Source organism: Leguminivora glycinivorella, chromosome 25 (genome assembly GCF_023078275.1).
Source record: "Leguminivora glycinivorella isolate SPB_JAAS2020 chromosome 25, LegGlyc_1.1, whole genome shotgun sequence".
Lineage (NCBI taxonomy): Eukaryota > Metazoa > Arthropoda > Insecta > Lepidoptera > Tortricidae > Leguminivora > Leguminivora glycinivorella.
The window spans coordinates 124,118-144,620 of NC_062995.1; the positions used below are offsets into that span (position 1 = coordinate 124,118).

Sequence of the window (20,503 nt, forward strand, 5' to 3'; positions counted from 1 at the left end):
TACTTTCATATTATTATGAATTTTAATTTTTAATTTAATTTTATAACTACCGGGTATGGGAATAAAAATAAAAAAGTATACACGATGTATTTTGTTTTTTGGTCTGCAAGGGCAGCTTCAGATCCCGAGCTACGCAAATACTGCATTAGAAGACGTTCCCTCTTTCTTTCTTTGACATTCATTAACATTGACTGACATTTGATAACTTTTAAAAAACCGTTCTGGATGTGAGAACTAAAGTACTTAATTTTTGACAATTTTTTTTTATCCAGAGTCGAAGAGAAAACAGAATTTTCCTAAAAGAAATTGAAAAAAAAATTGTTTTATTTTTATTTTATTTGTCACATGCAATTTTATATGCCAAATGCGTCTATTTCCTTCGTAACCAGCACAAATGTTGTCTAGGGTCCAACTCGAGATCTTCTTAGACCATTTCGCACAACAGCACGGGATTACCGGGCGCCCGGTAATTAATGGACAACCTTTTAACCACCAAGAGGGCACCTTATACTAGTCCGAAAATCGACATTAAGCTCTCGCTCTCTCATCGCTTTTCAAGATTTTCACACTTTTTAAAATTTTAGGTGACATTAAAAATTTTAAAAGTGTGAAATCTCGAAAACCAGGCGACTTTTACTAAACCTTAAAGTCGATTTTCTGGACCAGTATAAGGTGCCCTCTTGGTGGTTAAAAGGTTGTCCATTAATATCTGTTAAAATTTTTAAAAGTGTGAAAATCTCGAAAACCAGGCTACTTTTACTAAACCTTAAAAGTCGATTTTCTGGACCAGTATAAGGTGCCTTCTTGGTGGTTAAAAGGTTGTCCATTAATTACCGGGCACACTGTATATGTAATGTATGTATTGCTAAAATAAATTTTCGTTTTCACATGTGGTATGAAATATTGATGTTATGTGCCTTACAATTTGGCGCGAAGTAGAAATTTCAGATGCGGCTAGGACAAGAGGTCGGTAATGGAATTTGATACAAACCTTGCAGGCCTAGACCGGCAAAGTCCTCTTTTTAGGGTTCCGTAGTCAACTAGGAACCCTTATAGTTTCGCCATGTCTGTCTGTCCGTCCGTCCGTCCGTCCGTCCGTCCGTCCGTCCGTCCGTCCGTCCGTCCGTCCGCGGATAATCTCAGTAACCGTTAGCACTAGAAAGCTGAAACTTGGTACTAATATGTATAACAATCACGCCAACAAAGTGCCAAAATAAAAAATGGAAAAAAATGTTTTATTAGGGTAACCCCCCTACATGTAAAGTGGGGGCTGATTTTTTTTTTCATTCCAACCCCAACGTGTGATATATTGTTGGATAGGTATTTAAAAATGAATAAGGGTTTACTAAGATCGTTTTTTGATAATATTAATATTTTCGGAAATAATCGCTCCTAAAGGAAAAAAAGTGCTTCCCCCCCCTCTAACTTTTGAACCAAATGTTTAAAAAATATGAAAAAAATCACAAAAGTAGAACTTTATAAAGACTTTATAGGAAAATTGTTTTGAACTTGATAGGTTCAGTAGTTTTTGAGAAAAATACGGAAAACTACGGAACCCTACACTGAGCGTGGCCCGACACGCTCTTGGCCGGTTTTTTAATTTCCAGTCACAGATATTTAGCCATTTAAAAAAAAACTATTAGGGGCTTTACAAACGTGTCGACTGCAACTGGTATAAGGCCAATGCAATATTAGATTTTTTGTACGTTTGTTTTTTTTATTGTTTTTTTTTCATTTTCTGTTTTTTTTATTGATATGTAGGAGGTTGTTAAAAGGGGAACGAAAATTGATTATTTTTGCGCTACGGCACCGCACCGTTTAAGAGATACAGCCATTCAACGTTTTTATTTTCAGTAGACTTTTATTTATTTCATACCATGTTTGAGAAAAACACTATACATAGCTTGGCGGGAAATATGGGGTTGCCCGCCTCAGACCTCTCGCTTCGCTCGTCCGTCTGTATGTCTTCGGCCGGTAATCCTTTTTGTCCCGGCCTCTGTAGTAGTAATGTACTATTTCTCAAACATGCAATGAAATATTGTCTTTACGTTCCTTAAAATGGGCTGGGAAGTATCGCTTTTTGGGCGCTACAACTCGAGAGGACTGTAAAGGGATTTCATATTATTTTTTAGGCCTAGGCCTGCAAAGTAACTTTTTTTTATAAAATATTGTCCTTTAGAGCGTTTTTTTTATTTCATTGTATGTTTGAGAAAAGCACTATACATGCCTCGGCGTGAAAACGGATTCCCGGCCTTGTATCCCTATCCGGCCGTGGGTATATATACCCACTTGGCCGGAAATCCTCATTTTCCCGGCCTCTGATGTAATGTACTATTACTTACCGGGTAAAGATTCATCAGCAATTTTTCAACTTTTCATTAATATCGTATATCGTAATATCGTAAGTATCTAATCGGTTATTGATAAGAATGCAATTATAATTTAGCTACAATACTGTAAGTAGGCAGTTTATTAAAAAATATATACAAATCAGAACACCTGACGAGTTTTATCAAATAATCTATAGATATATACCGATAATATATCTGTTATTACAATTGCATTTATTTATATTTGTTGTTATGTGGGAATAATGAGATTACTACATACATACAATCATACATACAATCACGCCTGTATCCCATAAAGGGGTAGGCAGAGCACATGAAACCACTAAAGCTTCAGGGCCACTCTTGGCAAATAAGGGGTTAAAAGAAAACGAAACTGTGGCATTGCAGTGAAAGGTTGCCAGCCTCTCGCCTACACCACAATTTAACCCATATCCCATAGTCGCCTTCTACAACACCCACGGGAAGAAAGGGGGTGGTGAGATTACTAATTAGCTATAAAGTATAATAAATTCTGTACCTCCAATGTAAATGTAGGCTTAAAAATATTTTCAGTACAGATGGTGTTTTTTTTACGCACTAGTGCGAGAAGTGATTCATTATATGCCAGGTCGAAACTTCGGAGGCTCATCTGTACTGAAAAACGTCGTACGATACACGTGCGAAAAGGAAATTCGGAACTCGTGTCGATTTAAAACACTCCCTTCGGTCGTGTTTTAATTTATCGCCACTCGTTTCGAACTTCCTTTTTTACGCACTTGTATCGTAATGTACTATTTCGTACGACACACGTGCGAAAAGGAACGTCCTTTTTTACCCACTTGTATCGTAATGTACTACTTGGTGCTGTCTTTTTTTGCGCGTAATGTACTAGGCAAGTGTGGGTGGAATCAGCGACATCATCAAAAGAGAATAATAATAAAATAACAATATGAGATTAGAAGCATCTTTATTACCTTTACACAATAAGTACATGTTAATGTTAGCAAGTTAAAAATGTTACAATGACGTTAATGTAAGATGAAAACGTTAAAATGTAAAAAAATCATATTAATTTAAAAATTAAAAAACATTCCAAAACTACATTAATGGTTCACTAACGCTATGCTATGGATGATAATTTTACAAAATAATGCCAAAAAAAAAAGTTTTTTTATGCAGGTTGTAACGCCATCTACCGATAGATGACTTCAACTAACAATCTTTCCTTTGCTTAGACCTTGAGCGAGACTTAGAGCGAGACTTAGGCTTAGAGTTAGACTTAGACCTAGACTTGGACTTGGACTTAGAGCGCTTCTTGGATTTGGAGCGGGACTTAGAGCGACCCCGGGGCGGCGGCTGCGGCGGCCCGGGGCACGGAGTAGGCGTCGGCACACATCCGGTGTTATCTGTGAAATAAAAAGAGATAGGTATAAGTATCATGGTGACCGATTGATGCACAATATTCATTCCGTTCACGTCTTATGAAACACCCTGTTTAAAATGTGGTTTTCCAGCGTTGAATGGTCCATACGCTTCAGGTGGAATAAAGATAATTAATTTTATCTTATTTCAAATGAAAAGGGCCTTTTCAGTAGAAGTACAAGTACAAGGAACCTTTTCTAACAGAAATACATAATTTACTCACCATCTGGAAGCGAACAGCCTCCTATGGATGTCAGCGCCATCTGTAAGTATAAACATGGAGTTTTTTTATTCGTTAGAACATTGCGGTAGAAATGTTGAAGTTATATTAAAATATATAAGTTGAGCGCGATATGGCAGCTTTTAACATAGATTATAACTCATGGGAAGACCTAGCCGCAAACCGCGTCGAGGTTTGCGGCTAGGTCTTTGAAACCATGACGGGTCCTGGTTTCAAAGCTTAGCCCGAAAACGGGCAACAAGGCACAATGAGGATCGCACTCGTGCGGACCCTAACAGATGTGGTAGGTTATGCCGATCACGAATCGGGTTATATAGCCACAAGCGCCGCTAGATCAGAGACGCTGTTTAAATCATCTGTAAAGATGTACAAGGCCTGATGATGATGATGATTAAAATGAACACCACGATGCGTTCCAAAACAAAAATAGTCGACGTAGCTCGGAAAGCGGCCAAGCTGAAGTGGGCCTGGGCTGGTCATGTCTGCCGAATGCCGAATGAGCTATGGGCCAAGATCACCACAGAGTGGCAGCCCAGGCCAAAACGGGGACCCGACAGACTTCGTATGCGATGGCGGAACGAGCTTTACTCCTTTTTGGAAGAATGACCGAGGACTGCTCAAGACGGAGGAATGGAAAAAGCGGGGGAAGGCATTTTCCCAGCGGCGGGACATTACACAGGCTCTCAGTAATAATAATATTAAAATGAATTAGTTATTCGTGCAGAAGCTCAAAAAAGCTACAACACGGGGTTGACTGAACAAAAGATTTCTTGTGGTAGAATAGGGATGACGACTACATAAAAAAAATCATACTTATAGCATAGTTTTCTTATAAAACATTCTTACAATACGATAAGTTAATAAAAGTAAAGTAATAAAGAGTAGTAAAAAAAGGAACTTACCAAGAAAGCCACAATGGCCATAATATAGTGAAGGAAGTTCATTTTGTAAAGATGATATTACAACACTGTTATAAAATCTGATGCTAACCTATAACTCTCCGGCCCTTTTATACTCGCAAGTAGATGACGTTTATTTAAACAACACAGTAAATAAAAACATTAAATAAATCATTAACATAACAGCTGCTGTAAACAATGATTTTATGAGAAAAATAACTATAATTGTAATTTAAATCATTGTGAGTCACTTTCATAATTTCTATCAAGGTGAATGTAACATACTAGTAGTTTACCCTGGTTTAAGTCTCTAATTCAAATATTTTCTTAGAAATAGGTAAATAACTAAATAGGCCATTTTTTTTTAAAGTTGTCCTCCCCACTTTTTTTTGGATTTGGAAATTTCTATGTGGTTTCCACTCAGAATCGCGAGCTCTTTCAATCCTAATAGGAGAAAAAAGTGTCCCAAGGATTTTTTTCCGCTTTACCAATCTGCAGGCAAGGCATGCAGTATGGATCAAAAAAACAGCACTTAAAGGGTCATCGGTTGTCATATCAGAGTTCTTGACCAAACAACGCCAGTCTGTGTTCATCTAGCCCGAAAGCACTTTGGCATGCGACGTGTGTGGACCAGAGATGGCACTATTTTTGTCAAGCTGGCCGGCGGGACGAGGGAGCGTCTGTATTCGACAGAGGAACTCCGTGCCCTGATTGAAAAGCACCCCAGCGACACGCAGCGCGCGGTCCCTACAACAGAGGTGCCTGTGCCGCCTGCAGGCTCTGAGCCTGAGTCGGGGTCCAGAGCGCTCACAACTTCCGCTGTCGCTGTCGAGCCCAAGCAGGCGAAGTCTTCAATCGACAAACGCGGAAAGCATTGTAAATAAGTAGCTGTATATAAGTCCTCTCTTGTTCTTCCTTATTCTCAAGCTGCAGTAACTCACACGCTGAACTTAATTAATTTTGGGAACTCGCTCAGAAACTTGCCTTCTTTTGACGTGATAACGTCTAATAACTCGTTACTACGGGCTGCATGCACGAAAAAGATGACGTCATTGTCCCGTTCCTCAAGGCCACCAAGCAAGAGCAAGTGGTTTGTGTATGGACGGTTGGGGTATAAGCAAAAGGGGCCCGATTTTAGGACAGAAAATTTTTGTTAAAAATTTTCATTTATTATTTTTGAGTGTTTGTAATTTAAAAACATGAAAGATTGCATTAAAATAAGCATCTTTTATAGAATGAAGTTGCTTGAAAAACCTACTTATTTAGGAGTTAGAGCAGTACGAAGTTGCGAATTTTCCCATAGTATTTACTAAGGCGCCAGAGACTTTTTTTTACCAATATAACCTATGTTAGTAGTGATAAATCATATAGAACACGTTTAAATAAGGATGTTTTGTTACATAAACTTTTTCTTTTCCATTAATATTTACTGAGATATTAGGGTTCTAAGATTAGTAAATGGCACTAGCACTTTAATAAAATTAACGCGTGTCTCGCAAACGGTCTAGGATACAAAATGACGACTTTTATATAGGTATAGGTTAGGTTCGTTAGGTATCTTCAAACGGCCGAAGGCCGAACTGCACAGAATAGGAGCCCCGCGTAAGCGGGGCTCCGTCGATATCGCTTTCTGTCTCTGGCGCCTTAGTAATGCTACGGGAAAATTTTGCAACTTTGCACCACTAACTCCTAAATTAGTAGGTTTTTAAAAAAACTTTAATTTATAAAAGATGCTTATTTTAATGCATTCTTTCAAATAAGAACAAAAAAACGTGAAAAAAGTCCCAGAATCGGGCCCCTTTTGCTATACTCTGACCGCCCCTGTCTATACTACTGTAATGTTTGACGTTATCACGTTAAACTACCGTCCGTAAACCGACTTTACAGACAACCAATTTTTTTACTTTTTTTGATATGTTTATGTCTACCCTCTTTGGTTTTTACTTCAAATTTTGTCTGACTCCCGTAACAAAATTGAATGTATTTTACACTGACCACTGACGTAAGTGGCGTAAACAAAATGACGTCTTAGCTGTCAAATTCTTGCGTTCCGTTTTCACATGAAACACTGTTTTTTTTTTATTTATTTAGAAACTGCTGCAGCTTGTTGACAATTTTTGTTGTATAAATATTTTAATTTTATAGTATGGTGTTAATTTTAAATTGATTATTTTCTGTTTTATTTATATGTGTGAAGGTCGACTGGTGGGTTAAATCGATAGCTGTCGATTGTTGTATAAGTTTTGTGCTTTCGGCACTTTTTAGTGTAGGTAATAAGTATTTATAAATTATATATTTGTATAAATTTATATGTATATATATTATACCATTGTGAATTATTATGTCTGATGATGAATCGTTTAACTCTGCTTGCGACATGTCTGCTTCCTTCCATTCGCTCAATAGCTCAGCCGAGCCTGAAACTCTTGGTAACAGCCTAAATCGTACTTTTCAAAATGCCACTAAGAAACACTTCAACGCATGTCACATTAACGCACAAAGCTTGCCATGTCATTACACTGATTTTCTCGACACTTTCTCTTCCTGTAATGTTCACGCCGTCCTTATCTCTGAAAACTGGCTGAAACCCTGTCTTGATTCTACTTCTTCTAGCCTACCCGGTTTTGTGTTGTTGCGCAACGACCGTATTGGCAAGGGAGGCGGCGGTGTTGCCATCTACCTGCGTAGTAACATCGCGTTCAAAATTATTTGCGCATCTCCGTCATTGTACTCTGGGTCAGTGGAATACTTAATCCTGGAGGTTAACATTTCGGGTACTAAAGCGGCTCTAGGAGTTGTATATTGTCCTCCTGGTGTTGACTATTTTACTGATCTGGAGTCTGTTCTTTCTCCACTTAGTACAAATTATTCACATCAGCTTATCTTTGGCGACTTTAACACTGATCTTACGAAGACTTGCCTCAGGACGCGCAAGATAAATGCTATTATTGAATCAGCGGACCTTTCGGTACTTCCTTTATCGCCTACGCATCATAATACTGACACATCTGACTCTTGGCTTGATCTTGCCATCGTTTCCTGCCGTGAACGCGTCATTACGGTTGGCCAACTCTCTGCTCCTGGTTTTTCTCACCACGACCTCATCTATCTTAGCTACCGTATTCGTCCCCTAAGTTGCAGCGTGTGACGGTTCAACTGCGCAGTTTCGCTAGGCTTGATTTGGAGGCCTTAAAGCGTGAAGCTCAAGCAGCTGACTGGTCTTCAGTTATGTCGGCGCCTTCGGTAGACGGGGCCGTTGTATCTTTAAGCTCGATGATTTTAAAGCTTTTCGACAAACATGCCCCGGTCCGAACGGTCAAACTTAAACGTCCTCCTGCGCCATGGATCACCAGAGCTGTGCGCATTGCGATGACGCAGCGTGATCGGGCGTTTCGTAAATATAAGCGCGACCGTAGTAATGAGAATTGGTGTGCATTCAAAATTGCTAGAAACAAGTGCAATCAGATGGTAAGAGCAGCGAAACGCAAACACATTCACGATAACATTGCTAGGTCATCTCCAGCAGAGACCTGGAAGTTCTTAAAATCTGTCGGCGCGGTCAAGTCTTCTAACACTTTAACTACTTCTTTTTCTTTAAACGATTTCAACTCGCACTTTGCTAAACCTTCTGTCATAGATCCCACAACTAAAACTTTCAGTATTTCCGAAATTAATAGCTTACCCTGTATCGCTAAAAACACTTTCTCATTCACCGCGGTGAGTGATTATGAAGTTCATAAAATTATCACGACAGTCAAGTCTAACGCTGTAGGTGATGATGGTCTAAGTAGAACTATGGTATTTTGCATATTAGAATGTATACTCCCGGTTATAACTTATGTTATCAACCTTTCTATGTCTTCTGGGGTTTTTCCTTCGATTGGCGTAACGCACATGTGATCCCTCTTCCAAAGACTTCCAATCCCAGTTCGCTTAAAGATTTTCGTCCCATCTCAATTCTACCATTTCTGTCAAAAATGTTAGAAGCGGTTGTACATAAACAGTTATCCCATCACATTTTTTCGAACCATTTGCTGTCGCCACTTCAGTCTGGATTTCGCCGTGGTCACAGTACATCTACCGCGCTGCTCAAGGTAATTGAAGACGTGAGGGTCGGTATGGATTCTTCGCTGCTTACAGTGCTGGTCCTTATCGACTTCTCTAATGCGTTCAATGCGGTAGATCACGATTTACTTCTGGCCTCCCTTAAAAACCTGAACCTCTCTTCATCTGTCATCGATTGGTTTGCTTCCTACCTTCGTGGTCGACTTCAATTAGTCCGTGCAGATAACTCTCATTCTGATTGGTGCAAACTACTTTCTGGGGTCCCACAGGGTGGCATCTTGTCTCCACTTTTTTTTTCCATTTTCATTAATCTAATTACAAGCAACATTAAGTGCTCTTACCATCTGTATGCTGATGACCCACAGCTCTACAGTCAGGCTAGTGCTGACGATCTGGATAGGGCTGTCGCCGACTTAAATGAAGATCTTAACCTTATAGCTTCCTGGTCACGTTGTTTCGGCATTGCAGTAAACCCTACCAAATGTCAGGCCATCATACTGGGTAGTACGCGCTTGCTTTCCTTGACAAATGCAGCAACAATAGCCCCGATCCAGTACGAATAAACAGCCATCCCTTTTGTTCCGCAAGTAAAGAACTTAGGGTTGATTATAGACAGTGGCCTTACATGGGATCCCCTGGTATCTGATGTCAGCCGGAGAGTGACTAATACTTTAAGAGGTCTCTATCGATTTAAACATTTTCTTCCATCTAGCACCAAGATTCTCCTAGTTCAAGCCCTCGTTTTGCCCACCATGGATTATGCTGATGTGACTTCCAGTAATTTCACCCAAGCCTTTCTATATAAGTTCGATCGATTGCTCAACAACTGTATCCGGTTTGTTTTTGGACTGCGAAAATACGACCACATTTCAGCATATCGTAAGAAACTAAATTGACTCCCTATTCGACAACGACGGTCGTTACGTATTCTCTGCACGTTATTTTCTATTTTATTTGACCCTTTTACCCCTGATTATCTTCGTTCCAAATTTAAATTTGTTTCTCCGCGTCCCGGCACTGATCTCCGAACCACCCGTAGTCTTAAACTTTTCGTCCCCCAGCATCGCACAGGCTTCATGTCTAATTCCTTCACCGTGCAGGCGATCCGGCTGTGGAATGATCTTCCGCTCTCCATCAGGCAGGCCCAGAGCAAATTGTCTTTCAAGCGCATGTTACGCAAGCATCTGTTAGACAAAGTTCAATAGTTGTTCTCATGATGTTTCACAATGGATATTTTATTTTATATATGAATTTTATGTATATTTATTATATTTAGCATTATTTATGTATGTATATGTAGATATAACTAGTTAGGCAAATGTATATAATTCCTTGTTATTTCACTACTTAACTGTTTTATGACCCTGCACCAACACGATCTCTCGGTTTAGCCCATGGTTGACTGGTAGAGAATGCATGCTAGCATTAAGTCCGCCATTTGTACTTTTTTAAATGTGCAATAAAGTTTAAATAAATAAATAAATTACTACGTGTATCTAATCGGTTATTGATAAGAATGCGATTATAATTTAGCTACAATACTGTAAGTAGGCAGTTTATTAAAAAATATATACAAATCAGAACACCTGACGAGTTTTATCAAATGATCTATACCGATAATATATGTTATTACAATTGCATTTATTTATATTTGTTGTCATGTGGGAATATTGTGATTACTAATTAGCTATAAAGTATAATAAATTCTGTACCTCCAATGTAAAAGGCTTAAAAATATTTTCAGTACAGATGGTGTTTTTTTTACGCACTAGTGCGAGAAGTGGTTCATTATATGCCAGGTCGAGAACTTCAGATGGCCATCTGTACTGAAAAACTTCGTACGATACTCATGCGAAAAGGAAATTCGTAACTCGTGTCGATTTAAAACACTCCCTTCGGTCGTGTTTTAATTTATCGCCACTCGTTTCGGACTTCCTTTTTTACGCACTTGTATCGTAATGTACTATTTCAGTACAGATGGTGTATTTTTTACGCACTAGTGCGAGAAGTGGTTCATTTCTTGTCAGGTCGAAACTTCAGAGATCCATCTGTACTGAAAAACGTCGTACGACACACGCGCGAAAAGGAACGTCCTTTTTTACCCACTTGTATCGTAATGTACTACTTGGTGCTGTCTTTTTTTGCGCGTAATGTACTAGGCAAGTGTGGGTGGAATCAGCGACATCAGCAAAAGAGAATAATAATAAAAAAACAATATGAGATTAGAAGCATCTTTATTACCTTTACACAATAAGTACATGTTAATGTTAGCAAGTTAAAAATGTTAAAATGACGTTAATGTAAGATGAAAACGTTAAAATGTAAAAAAATCATATTAATTTAAAAATTCAAAAACATTCCAAAACTACATTAATGGTTCACTAACGCTATGCTATGGATGATAATTTTACAAAATAATGCCAAAAAAAAAAGTTTTTTATGTAGGTTGTAACGCCATCTACCGATAGATGACTTCAACTAACAATCTTTCCTTTGCTTAGACCTTGAGCGAGACTTAGAGCGAGACTTAGGCTTAGAGTTAGACTTAGACCTAGACTTGGACTTGGACTTAGAGCGCTTCTTGGATTTGGAGCGGGACTTAGAGCGACCCCGGGGCGGCGGCTGCGGCGGCCCGGGGCACGGAGTAGGCGTCGGCACACATCCGGTGTTATCTGTGAAAAAAAAAAGAGATATATCATGGTGACCGATTGATGCACAATATTCATTCCGTTCACGTCTTATGAACCACCCTGTTTAAAATGTGGTTTTCCAGCGTTGAATGGTCCATACGCTTCAGGTGGAATAAAGATAATTTTATCTTATTTCAAATGAAAAGGGCCTTTTCAGTAGAAGTACAAGGGACCTTTCCTAACAGAAATACATAATTTACTCACCATCTGGAAGCGAACAGCCTCCTATGGATGCCAGCGCCATCTGTAAGTATAAACATGGAGTTTTTTTATTCGTTAGAACATTGCGGTAGAAATGTTGAAGTTATATTAAATAATATCTTTCTTACAATACGATAAGTTAATAAAAGTAAAGTAATAAAGAGTAGTAAAAAAAGGAACTTACCAAGAAAGCCACAATGGCCATAATATAGTGAAGGAACTTCATTTTGTAAAGATGATATTACAACACTGTTTTAAAATCTGATGCTAACGTATAACTCTCCTGCCCTTTTATACTCGCAAGTAGATGACGTTTATTTAAACAACACAGTAAATAAAAACATTAAATAAATCATTAACATAACAGCTGCTGTAAACAATGATTTTATGAGAAAAATAACTATAATTGTAATTTAAATCATTGTGGGTCACTTTCATAATTTCTATCAAGGTGAATGTAACATACTAGTAGTTTACCCTGGTTTAAGTCTCTAATTCAAATATTTTCTTAGAAATAGGTAAATAACTAAATAGGCCATTTCTTTTAAAGTTGTCCTCACTACTTTTTTTTGGATTTGGAAATTTCTACGTAGTTTCAACTCAGAATCGCGAGCTCTTTCATCCTAATAGGAGAAAAAGTGTCCCAAGGATTTTTTCCCATTCCGTTACCATTTTTTCATACATTTTGTATGGCGGTAACGGAATGGAAGGTTTGAAAAATGCATGGAAATCTTGGGACACTATTTTTCTCCTATCAGGATCGAAAGACCTCGCGATTCTGAGTACCTATGAATCGCGTAAAAAATACCCATGTTACAAAAAAAGTGGGGTGGACGACTTTGACAAAAATGGCCCAAATACATCACGATACAAGTGCGGAAAAGAGGAAGTTGGAAACGAATGGTGATAAATTCAAACACTACCGAAACACCAGTATGGCCACTCCCGCTCCCCGCTGAAAGTGCAGTCCACCCCCTCTCGGTTACCTCGCAGTTCCCGCCTGTCAAAAACGCGAACGGTCGACCTGTCATATCTCACTCATACAAGCATAGTACGCGTTCACCTACACGAGCTTAGACTGTGTGCTAGGAACGCGCCTCTTTCATATATTTGATCGCCAGTGTCCGAGATGTGACCAAAGGGAGTGTTTTAACTTTTAAATCGGTACGAGTTACTAGATTCTGCACGCGTATCATATGACATTTTTGAGTACAGTGGCCTATTCCACAAAACTTACAACTGCAATTTTACAAGTGTCAAGTCACAAGTTTGTAAATATAATATATACAAGTGTGCTTACCACAAAATATACAGATGGCCCTCTGACGTTTATTTATTTATTTAAACTTTATTGCACAGTAAAAATATACAGTTACAAGAGGCGGACTTAATGCTATATGGCATTCTCTACCAGTCAACCTTTAGGCCACACAGAGAAGACCAAAAAAGTAAAGAACACTAAAGACTTGAATTTATTGGACTAAGTTATAAAAAAAATAGGGACTTATAGTTTCTACCTGACAAGAAATGAACTTTGCGCACTAGTGCGGGCAAAACCATCTGTAAAGATTTTTTTAATATTTCAAAGCCATGAGCTTTTAACTTATTAAAATGCGTCACGGAAAGTTACATTCAGTGTATGGAGAAAGTGAACAGCGCCCCAAACGCCTACATACTAGAACGAAAAATTACATACTTACAGGCAGAAAAAAAATTTGCTTACATAAAACCGATAGTTTCGTTTTATGTGACCTTAAATACCTATCTAAAATTATTTATTGTTACAAGCTGACGAACATATTTTAATCATATACTTATTGTGACAATTTGCATACGCGTCAAGCCTGCAATAACATATCTATGATCAATATTATTTACTCATAATTACAATACATTATCTTTGACGTGAAAGCGAATTATCATAACAATATGCTTTTTTTAAATAAACAACAGGTGATTTTAATAATAAACTGGTGTCACAGGTGGCAATGATTATTTATGCCATGCAGTGGAAAATTGGATAATACGTGTGTTAGATAAAATATCATAAACTTAATTTAATAGAATGTTGATAGCCGGAAACATACTCTGTTTATTTGGATTTCGCATATGATTTTGTGACGTAATAAGTTATAAATAGTATTGAGATAAATCTAAAATGACTTTTCTGCAATTCTAACTGTAAAATAAGTACTTTTAAGTAAATTACATGAATATTTAAAACCGGAAGTTGTAACGATCAAGTGAATATTTAAAACCGGAAGTTGTAATGATCAAGTTGGTTCGATGAAGGTGGGGAGTTTAGCATAAAAAGGGGTTGTCCACGGTGGAGGGGACATTCTTGCTCTGACCCTAGCTGACAATACAAGTCTTAAAGGCTAAACTAAGCACCTTCGTGTCCTACTTTGGCTACTTTGGAATTTTGGTTTATCTATAAAATTAATACATTGATTTTTGGTACATTAAAATAGTGACCTAATTTACTACGTGGTATTCTGGATTTATAATCTTGAAAGTAAATGTAAGTAAATACGAATAAATGTTTTTATTTTCTCAATTACTTTTCTTTTTATTTCGAATCGATTACCTACCTTTCTACCTAACAGCATAAGCACTGAAATAGATTTCCCTAAATATTCTTAGAAATGTTGCAATACAATGATTAGTTTAATTACCTTCACTTTAGTTATTTTAACGTATTTAACTTTAATTTAATACTTTCTTATCTTTAACATTTTTCTATCACGTGCATAAAGATACAATGGCATCCAACGTGACAATAGGCTACTTGGCCCTTTTTTAGGCTTTTTGTCTGTCTTATACAATGACATTAAGTACATTTTATATCTATCATTATATCTATCATGGTCTTATATGATTAAGTACTGTCCAATTAACCGAATAAAAAAAATCACAATATTTTATTATGACCTAAAACTACACACAGCGTGACACAGCACACTGGCTAAACCAGACTGGATGCAGACAGGCGAAACTAGCCATGCCTAGCATCAATGTAAAACTCACAAGGACGCTTCTTCAACTAGGGAAGGTCCGTCTGAGAATGATAGCCAGTGTCATAACAGGTCATGGACTATTTAACAAACATCTTTTCATAACAGGTGCTACGGACAGGGGTGTGCCGAGGGTGCATGGAGACAGAGGAAATAGCTGCTCACGTGGGCATACAGGGCAAAATATCTCGGATCTCCGAGAGACCTCCCCGGGGTCCTACTAAACATCCAGGGTCTGGTAGGATTTCTCGAGGAGTTGGGATGGCAGGATTAGTCAACCCCCCCTTATATCACGCAAAATAGGCGCAAGACGTCGAGTTACGGAAAATCGCCCGTTATACAATACAATACAGTACAATTATGACCTAAAAAAAAAAAGTATACTTTTACGTAATCAGACGAAAACAACACAGTCATGTTAATCTATAGATTATCTGTGCATATTCGAAAACAACATTTTCTGACTTTTAAGTATGAGGCATAAAAAGTTCATTATGTCAGTGATTGTTTTGACATGACGTACCTAAGTTCGAATTCGATGACGTCACTACATCGCTGACAGCGTTTTAGGTGGCCAAAAAAATATTACACACATTAATCGAAAATATGTAGTCATCATACACTTTTATTTTAATACCGGAAATTACATATAAAAGCAACACAGTAAAGATATTGCATTAGCCAATACAGTTTCCACCTTATAGATAATAACATTTCGGTTGCTCCGAAAAGACACAAGAAATTAAGTTATGCATAATTATGATATGTTTACAAGTTACAAGAAAGAAAAATTGAAACTGAATATTATATTTTGAATTTTTATTTACTTACATTAGTAATTGCATTAACAAATTGGTTCGGTTCGGTAAATAAGTCGGAGTCGTGATGTTTGTCGTTATATTTTCTACATGCTCTAATCAGTAATCTGTCTTTAGCATATACTGTACGAGTCATAGGTAAAGCAAAAAGAGTTTAGGAGCGAGTTCGGAAGGCGGGGCACCGAAATGATATCTTAGAAAGTAGATTTGACGAATCAATGTGTTATTAAGTGGATTTCCTAAGCTTACCTGTAGAATTGACCATTCAATGATGTGATACATGTCCTTGAAACCTTCCTACGCTCAAGATTCCACGTTTCGAATCTCTCACTACCCTTGTTGTTCAATATTGGAATCTTGCCCCCTTTTAAAACAAATAATTATTATACGAATGTCAATTCCCAGAGAAAATAATGGGGACTGCGTATGTTCCTATTAAAGGAAGTGTAAGGGAAAAAACTGTAAAGTTAATAAAATACCTATGTATTGTCAATAATGGCCGTAGAAGTCTCTCGAGCTGCCAACAGATGGCGCGACGTTTGCACCAACGGACGAAGCAACGTCACAGGCTATCAACATGGCGCCTACCTAGTTTCCATAATGGCCGCAAGAGGGCGCTCGTGAGTCACAACAATGGCGTCAGCATTCCCGCCAAAACGGACCAATCAGCGGTGTTCGTACCAATCGCACCATGATTCCTGCAGCGTGATTGGCCGAGGCAACTGTGGTCACATTATTGGAGGGAAGTGCCTGTTCCAGCCGTTGCGAAAATTCATTCCAACGCGTTCATTCCGGGCTGAACTTTTGTAGATTAAAGAAGTGCGAAGTGTTGGTGTAAAATTAGTGCTAAAAGATAAGTACTAGATTTAGTCCTTATTGTAATTGCTATGTCGTTGTTAGATTTTGCTATGTGTTGATTTTGCTTTAGTATCTAACGGCTTTTAGTTGCTATCTTTGTCGTACAGTTAAATAACGGTCGTTTTCATAATTGGCATTAAATAAAGCGTTTTGTTTTTAACGGTTAAGCTATTGTGATAGCAATTGCGTTTATAACTTGTGTAGTGAATTTACGCTGTTTAATAAAGATATTTCGAAGTTACAAGTTACTACTTCAACTCGATTAAGGTCTTCATCTAGTTTTGTGGTTTAGATTGTTTAAAATCCGGTTCATTAATTGTACTACCTTTCTAGCATCACAATTAATACTAGAGTACCTAGGTGTCCTGATTTTATGACCTACCTTATTATTATTTAAGAATGCTAGACTATAATTCACGATAATGGTTTATTGTTGCTTCCTTAACTGTGATTGTTAAATGATTTATTTAATAAACGTGCATTTGGTTATTAATCGGTGTTAATAAAAAAAATTATACCTGGCCTAATGGTTTTCCTTATTTTAAATCAACATCAGTAAAATACCCTAATTAAATTCATTCTCAGTTTTATAGTAGTAGTTAGCAAATATATTGGTTTTACGGTTAGTAAATGAGTAGGCGTAGGGAGGGTCAAGTAAATGACTCGATCAGGTATTGGATTATGACATCTTTACTAACAATTGTTTAACATTTTCAGAAGTGGGATGGATTCGCGTAGTAGAAGCAGGTCCCGGAGTCCGGTGCGATGGGACAACACGCGACTGGAACGCCGAGATCGGAGCAGCAGTACCCGGAGGCGCAGTCGTGAACGTGCACCGAGGCGCTGGGCTCCCTGGCGGCCGCGAGAATCTGTGGATCGCGAGTCGCCTGCTGCGCTGGATGAACCTGGTAGGATCAATCCAAATTATTATGGGGTAATGGTGAAACCTGACATCATCCCGGAGTTTGATCCTGAAAAGTCGGAGCTGCCAGCGCAACAATGGCTCAACAAAATCGAACAACTGGGCGCAATTCACGGTTGGTCTGATAGCGTTAAGAGTTATTATATGCAGTCACGCCTGTCGGGTCTAGCTAAACTATGGCATAATGCCTTGCGCAGTTACGAAATGACGTGGCTTGAGTGGAAGGAACGGATTCTTGAGGCCTTCCCTCAAAACCTGGATTATGCTGAGGCTCTTAAGGAAATGATTAATAGAAAGAAACTATACAGCGAGACAATGACCCATTACTTTTATTCTAAATGCAACATGTTAACTAAATGTGAGATCACTGGTGATAAGGCTGTTTCTTGTTTGATAGAAGGGTTACCATTTCACTTAAAAACCTCAGCTAGAGCAGGCAACTACAGAACTCCTGGCGAGTTGTACTCTCAGTTCTTGTGTATGAATGACGAGAAAAAGGTACCTCCAAGCAAGCACTTTTCAGCGCGCAGTAGAGACTTTAACTCTTCTGGTACATCAAAGGAAGTCGCTGCAGGAGACCAGAAGGCTGCATCATCATCATCAGCAAACAAGACATCCGTCACCTGTTTCTTATGCAAGGAATCAGGTCATGTCGTGCGGTCCTGTCCGAAGAATCCCAACGCTGTTAGATGCGATGTCTGCGGGAAGACGAACCATAAAACGGAGCAGTGTTTCCGGAAGACTTCGGTGAACCTTGTTGACTCTCAGGTAAATGATTGCTATTATAAAAACATCAGTTTAAATGGTGCCGAGGTAAGAGCCTATTTAGACTCGGGAGCCAGGCGGAATTTGATAACAATGGAGTGCGCTCGTAAACTCAATCTTGATTTAAAACCGTGTAATATGTACATAAGTGGGCTTCACGGGCCATCAGTTAACTGTTGTGGTAAGGTATCTGTAGAGTTTATTATTGACGGGATTAAAGTTACATCGGAAGCACTGGTGGTCAACATTCCCTTGAAAGGAGCCGATGTCTTTGTAGGTCAGCCAATCCTCAATAATGCATCGTACAGGTTAGTTATTCAAGGATCAACGGTTACCTTCGAGAAGAGCACGGAGCCTACCAACGAGGAGGTAGTTCACATCAGTTCAATCCAAGCAGATGCAGAAGTTTCTAAGGTGAGATTAGTTTGTTCTTCAGATACTGTTGTTTCCGCTAATACGGCTCAATTTGTGGAGACTGATAGTGACGATGTTCTGCAAGATGCGACCGTATTGTTTGTTGATGCTCGTTCTTGTAGTTTTAATGACATTGAATACAGCATTCCCTCTTCTCTTTACTGTTCTCCAGTAAATTCTGTCTTGGTCATTAATCAAAGTACTCATCCATTGACTTTTAAAAAGGGGCAGTTGTTAGTTAGGGGCTATGTAGTAGAAGAAACATCTGTGTCTGATAATCAAAGGTCAAATTCAGCGACAGATACGATAATGAAAGTAGATGTTAGTAAAATTAAATGCGGGGTTCAGGATCCATCGGTTTTAAATAAATTGGGACAAATTTTGCAAGAATTTTCTGATTGTTTTTCAGAAGACACGCGTGAATTAGGAGTTACCGATAAGGTAGAATTAAACATAGAGTTAAATTCCGATAAGCCAGTATGCTACCGGCCTTATAGGTTATCTTATTCTGAAAAAGCCGTAATGCGGGAAAAGATTGAGGATATGTTATCTAATGGAATCATTAGGGAATCCGCCTCTAACTACGCGAGCCCAATTATCCTGGTACGTAAGAAAAACGGGGACTTTCGTCTTTGTGTTGATTTCAGGAAACTTAACAGCATTACAGTGAAGGACAAATATCCCTTGCCGATTATAGAAGAGCATATTGAAAAGTTAGGAGGTAAAAAGTACTTTACAAGTCTAGATCTGTCTCAAGGGTTTTATCAGATTCCTGTAGCTAAAGACTCTATTCATAAAACGGGGTTCGTAACGCCTGAAGGGCACTACGAGTTTCTTCGCATGCCTTTTGGGCTTGCAAATTCGCCTGCCGTTTTCCAGCGATTGATGGATCGTATCTTTTCATCTTTGCGCCATGAAAAAGTTTTGCCTTATATTGACGATGTATTACTTCCTACAAATTCCATAGAAGAAGGACTCGATCTTTTGAAAGTAGTACTTCAAATAATTAAAGATGCAGGATTGACGTTAAATCTAGAGAAATGTTTCTTTTTGCAAACAAAAATTGACTACTTGGGCTATGAAATTTGCGAGGAAGGTATAAGACCAGGCAGCAAGAAAATCGAGGCAGTTCTGGAATATAAGGAACCGGCTAACATTCATGAGCTGCGAATGTTTCTAGGTCTCACCAGCTACTTCAGAAAGTTCGTCCAAAACTATGCAGGTATTGCTTATGATTTATACAGGTTGCTGCAGAAAAATGTTAGCTGGGAGTGGGGCTCACAACAGCAAAAAGCTTTCCAGAAGTTGAAAAAGGTACTAACAACTCGTCCTCTTCTCTCTCTCTTTCGCCGCGATGGTGACATCGAGGTCCACACAGATGCCAGTAGCAGAGGTTTAGCGGGTATACTCTTCCAAAAGCAAGACGGTAATTTAAAACCCATATCCTACTTTAGCCGAAAAACGAGCAAAGAAGAATCGATGTATCATTCTTACGAGCTGGAGACATTGGCGGTCGTGGAATCATTAAGAAGATTTCGGATCTACTTGGCAGGTAACCACTTTAAAGTCATCACAGATTGCTCTGCGGTGCGGTACACCTTCCAGAAAAAGGATTTAACACCTAGGATAGCACGATGGTGGCTACTCATTCAGGAATATGACATGGAAGTAGAACATAAACCTGGTAAGTCCCATAGTCACGTAGACGCCCTTAGCAGGAGTCCAGTCGAGCCTCCAGAAGTGATTGATATCAATATTATTGATGTTTTTGATTGGATTGTCTGTCTTCAAAATCAGGATGAAAAGATTCGTATAATCAAAACTAAACTAGAATCAGGACAGGCGGAGCCTGATATTAAAAATA

The 20,503-nt window shown here is 38.6% G+C and overlaps 2 protein-coding genes across 2 annotated transcripts; both read right to left on the reverse strand.

Annotated features, from left to right (window-relative positions):
* Positions 1 to 3,280: 3,280 nt before the first annotated feature.
* On the reverse strand, positions 3,281 to 5,014 carry LOC125239253 (serine/arginine-rich splicing factor 4-like). The gene is made up of 3 exons (XM_048146786.1): positions 4,896 to 5,014; positions 3,976 to 4,015; positions 3,281 to 3,736 (listed from the first exon to the last, which is right to left on the reverse strand). Exons 1-3 carry the CDS (start codon positions 4,935 to 4,937, stop codon positions 3,543 to 3,545), a joined length of 276 nt encoding a protein of 91 aa, XP_048002743.1. The 5' UTR covers positions 4,938 to 5,014; the 3' UTR covers positions 3,281 to 3,542.
* Positions 5,015 to 11,174: 6,160 nt separating this feature from the next.
* On the reverse strand, positions 11,175 to 12,133 carry LOC125239254 (serine/arginine-rich splicing factor 4-like). The gene is made up of 3 exons (XM_048146787.1): positions 12,033 to 12,133; positions 11,852 to 11,891; positions 11,175 to 11,629 (listed from the first exon to the last, which is right to left on the reverse strand). Exons 1-3 carry the CDS (start codon positions 12,072 to 12,074, stop codon positions 11,436 to 11,438), a joined length of 276 nt encoding a protein of 91 aa, XP_048002744.1. The 5' UTR covers positions 12,075 to 12,133; the 3' UTR covers positions 11,175 to 11,435.
* Positions 12,134 to 20,503: the final 8,370 nt, after the last annotated feature.

What these genes read in the sequence shown, in the direction of transcription:
- LOC125239253 (XM_048146786.1), bottom strand. Translation starts at nt 4,937, where the DNA reads ATGAACTTCCTTCACTATATTATGGCCATTGTGGCTTTCTTG. An exon ending in TGGCCATTGTGGCTTTCTTG is followed by an intron (nt 4,016 to 4,895) that starts GTAAGTTCCTTT and finishes TTATACTTACAG; the next exon opens with ATGGCGCTGACATCCATAGG. An exon ending in AGGCTGTTCGCTTCCAGATG is followed by an intron (nt 3,737 to 3,975) that starts GTGAGTAAATTA and finishes TTTATTTCACAG; the next exon opens with ATAACACCGGATGTGTGCCG.
- LOC125239254 (XM_048146787.1), bottom strand. Translation starts at nt 12,074, where the DNA reads ATGAAGTTCCTTCACTATATTATGGCCATTGTGGCTTTCTTG. An exon ending in TGGCCATTGTGGCTTTCTTG is followed by an intron (nt 11,892 to 12,032) that starts GTAAGTTCCTTT and finishes TTATACTTACAG; the next exon opens with ATGGCGCTGGCATCCATAGG. An exon ending in AGGCTGTTCGCTTCCAGATG is followed by an intron (nt 11,630 to 11,851) that starts GTGAGTAAATTA and finishes TTTTTTTCACAG; the next exon opens with ATAACACCGGATGTGTGCCG.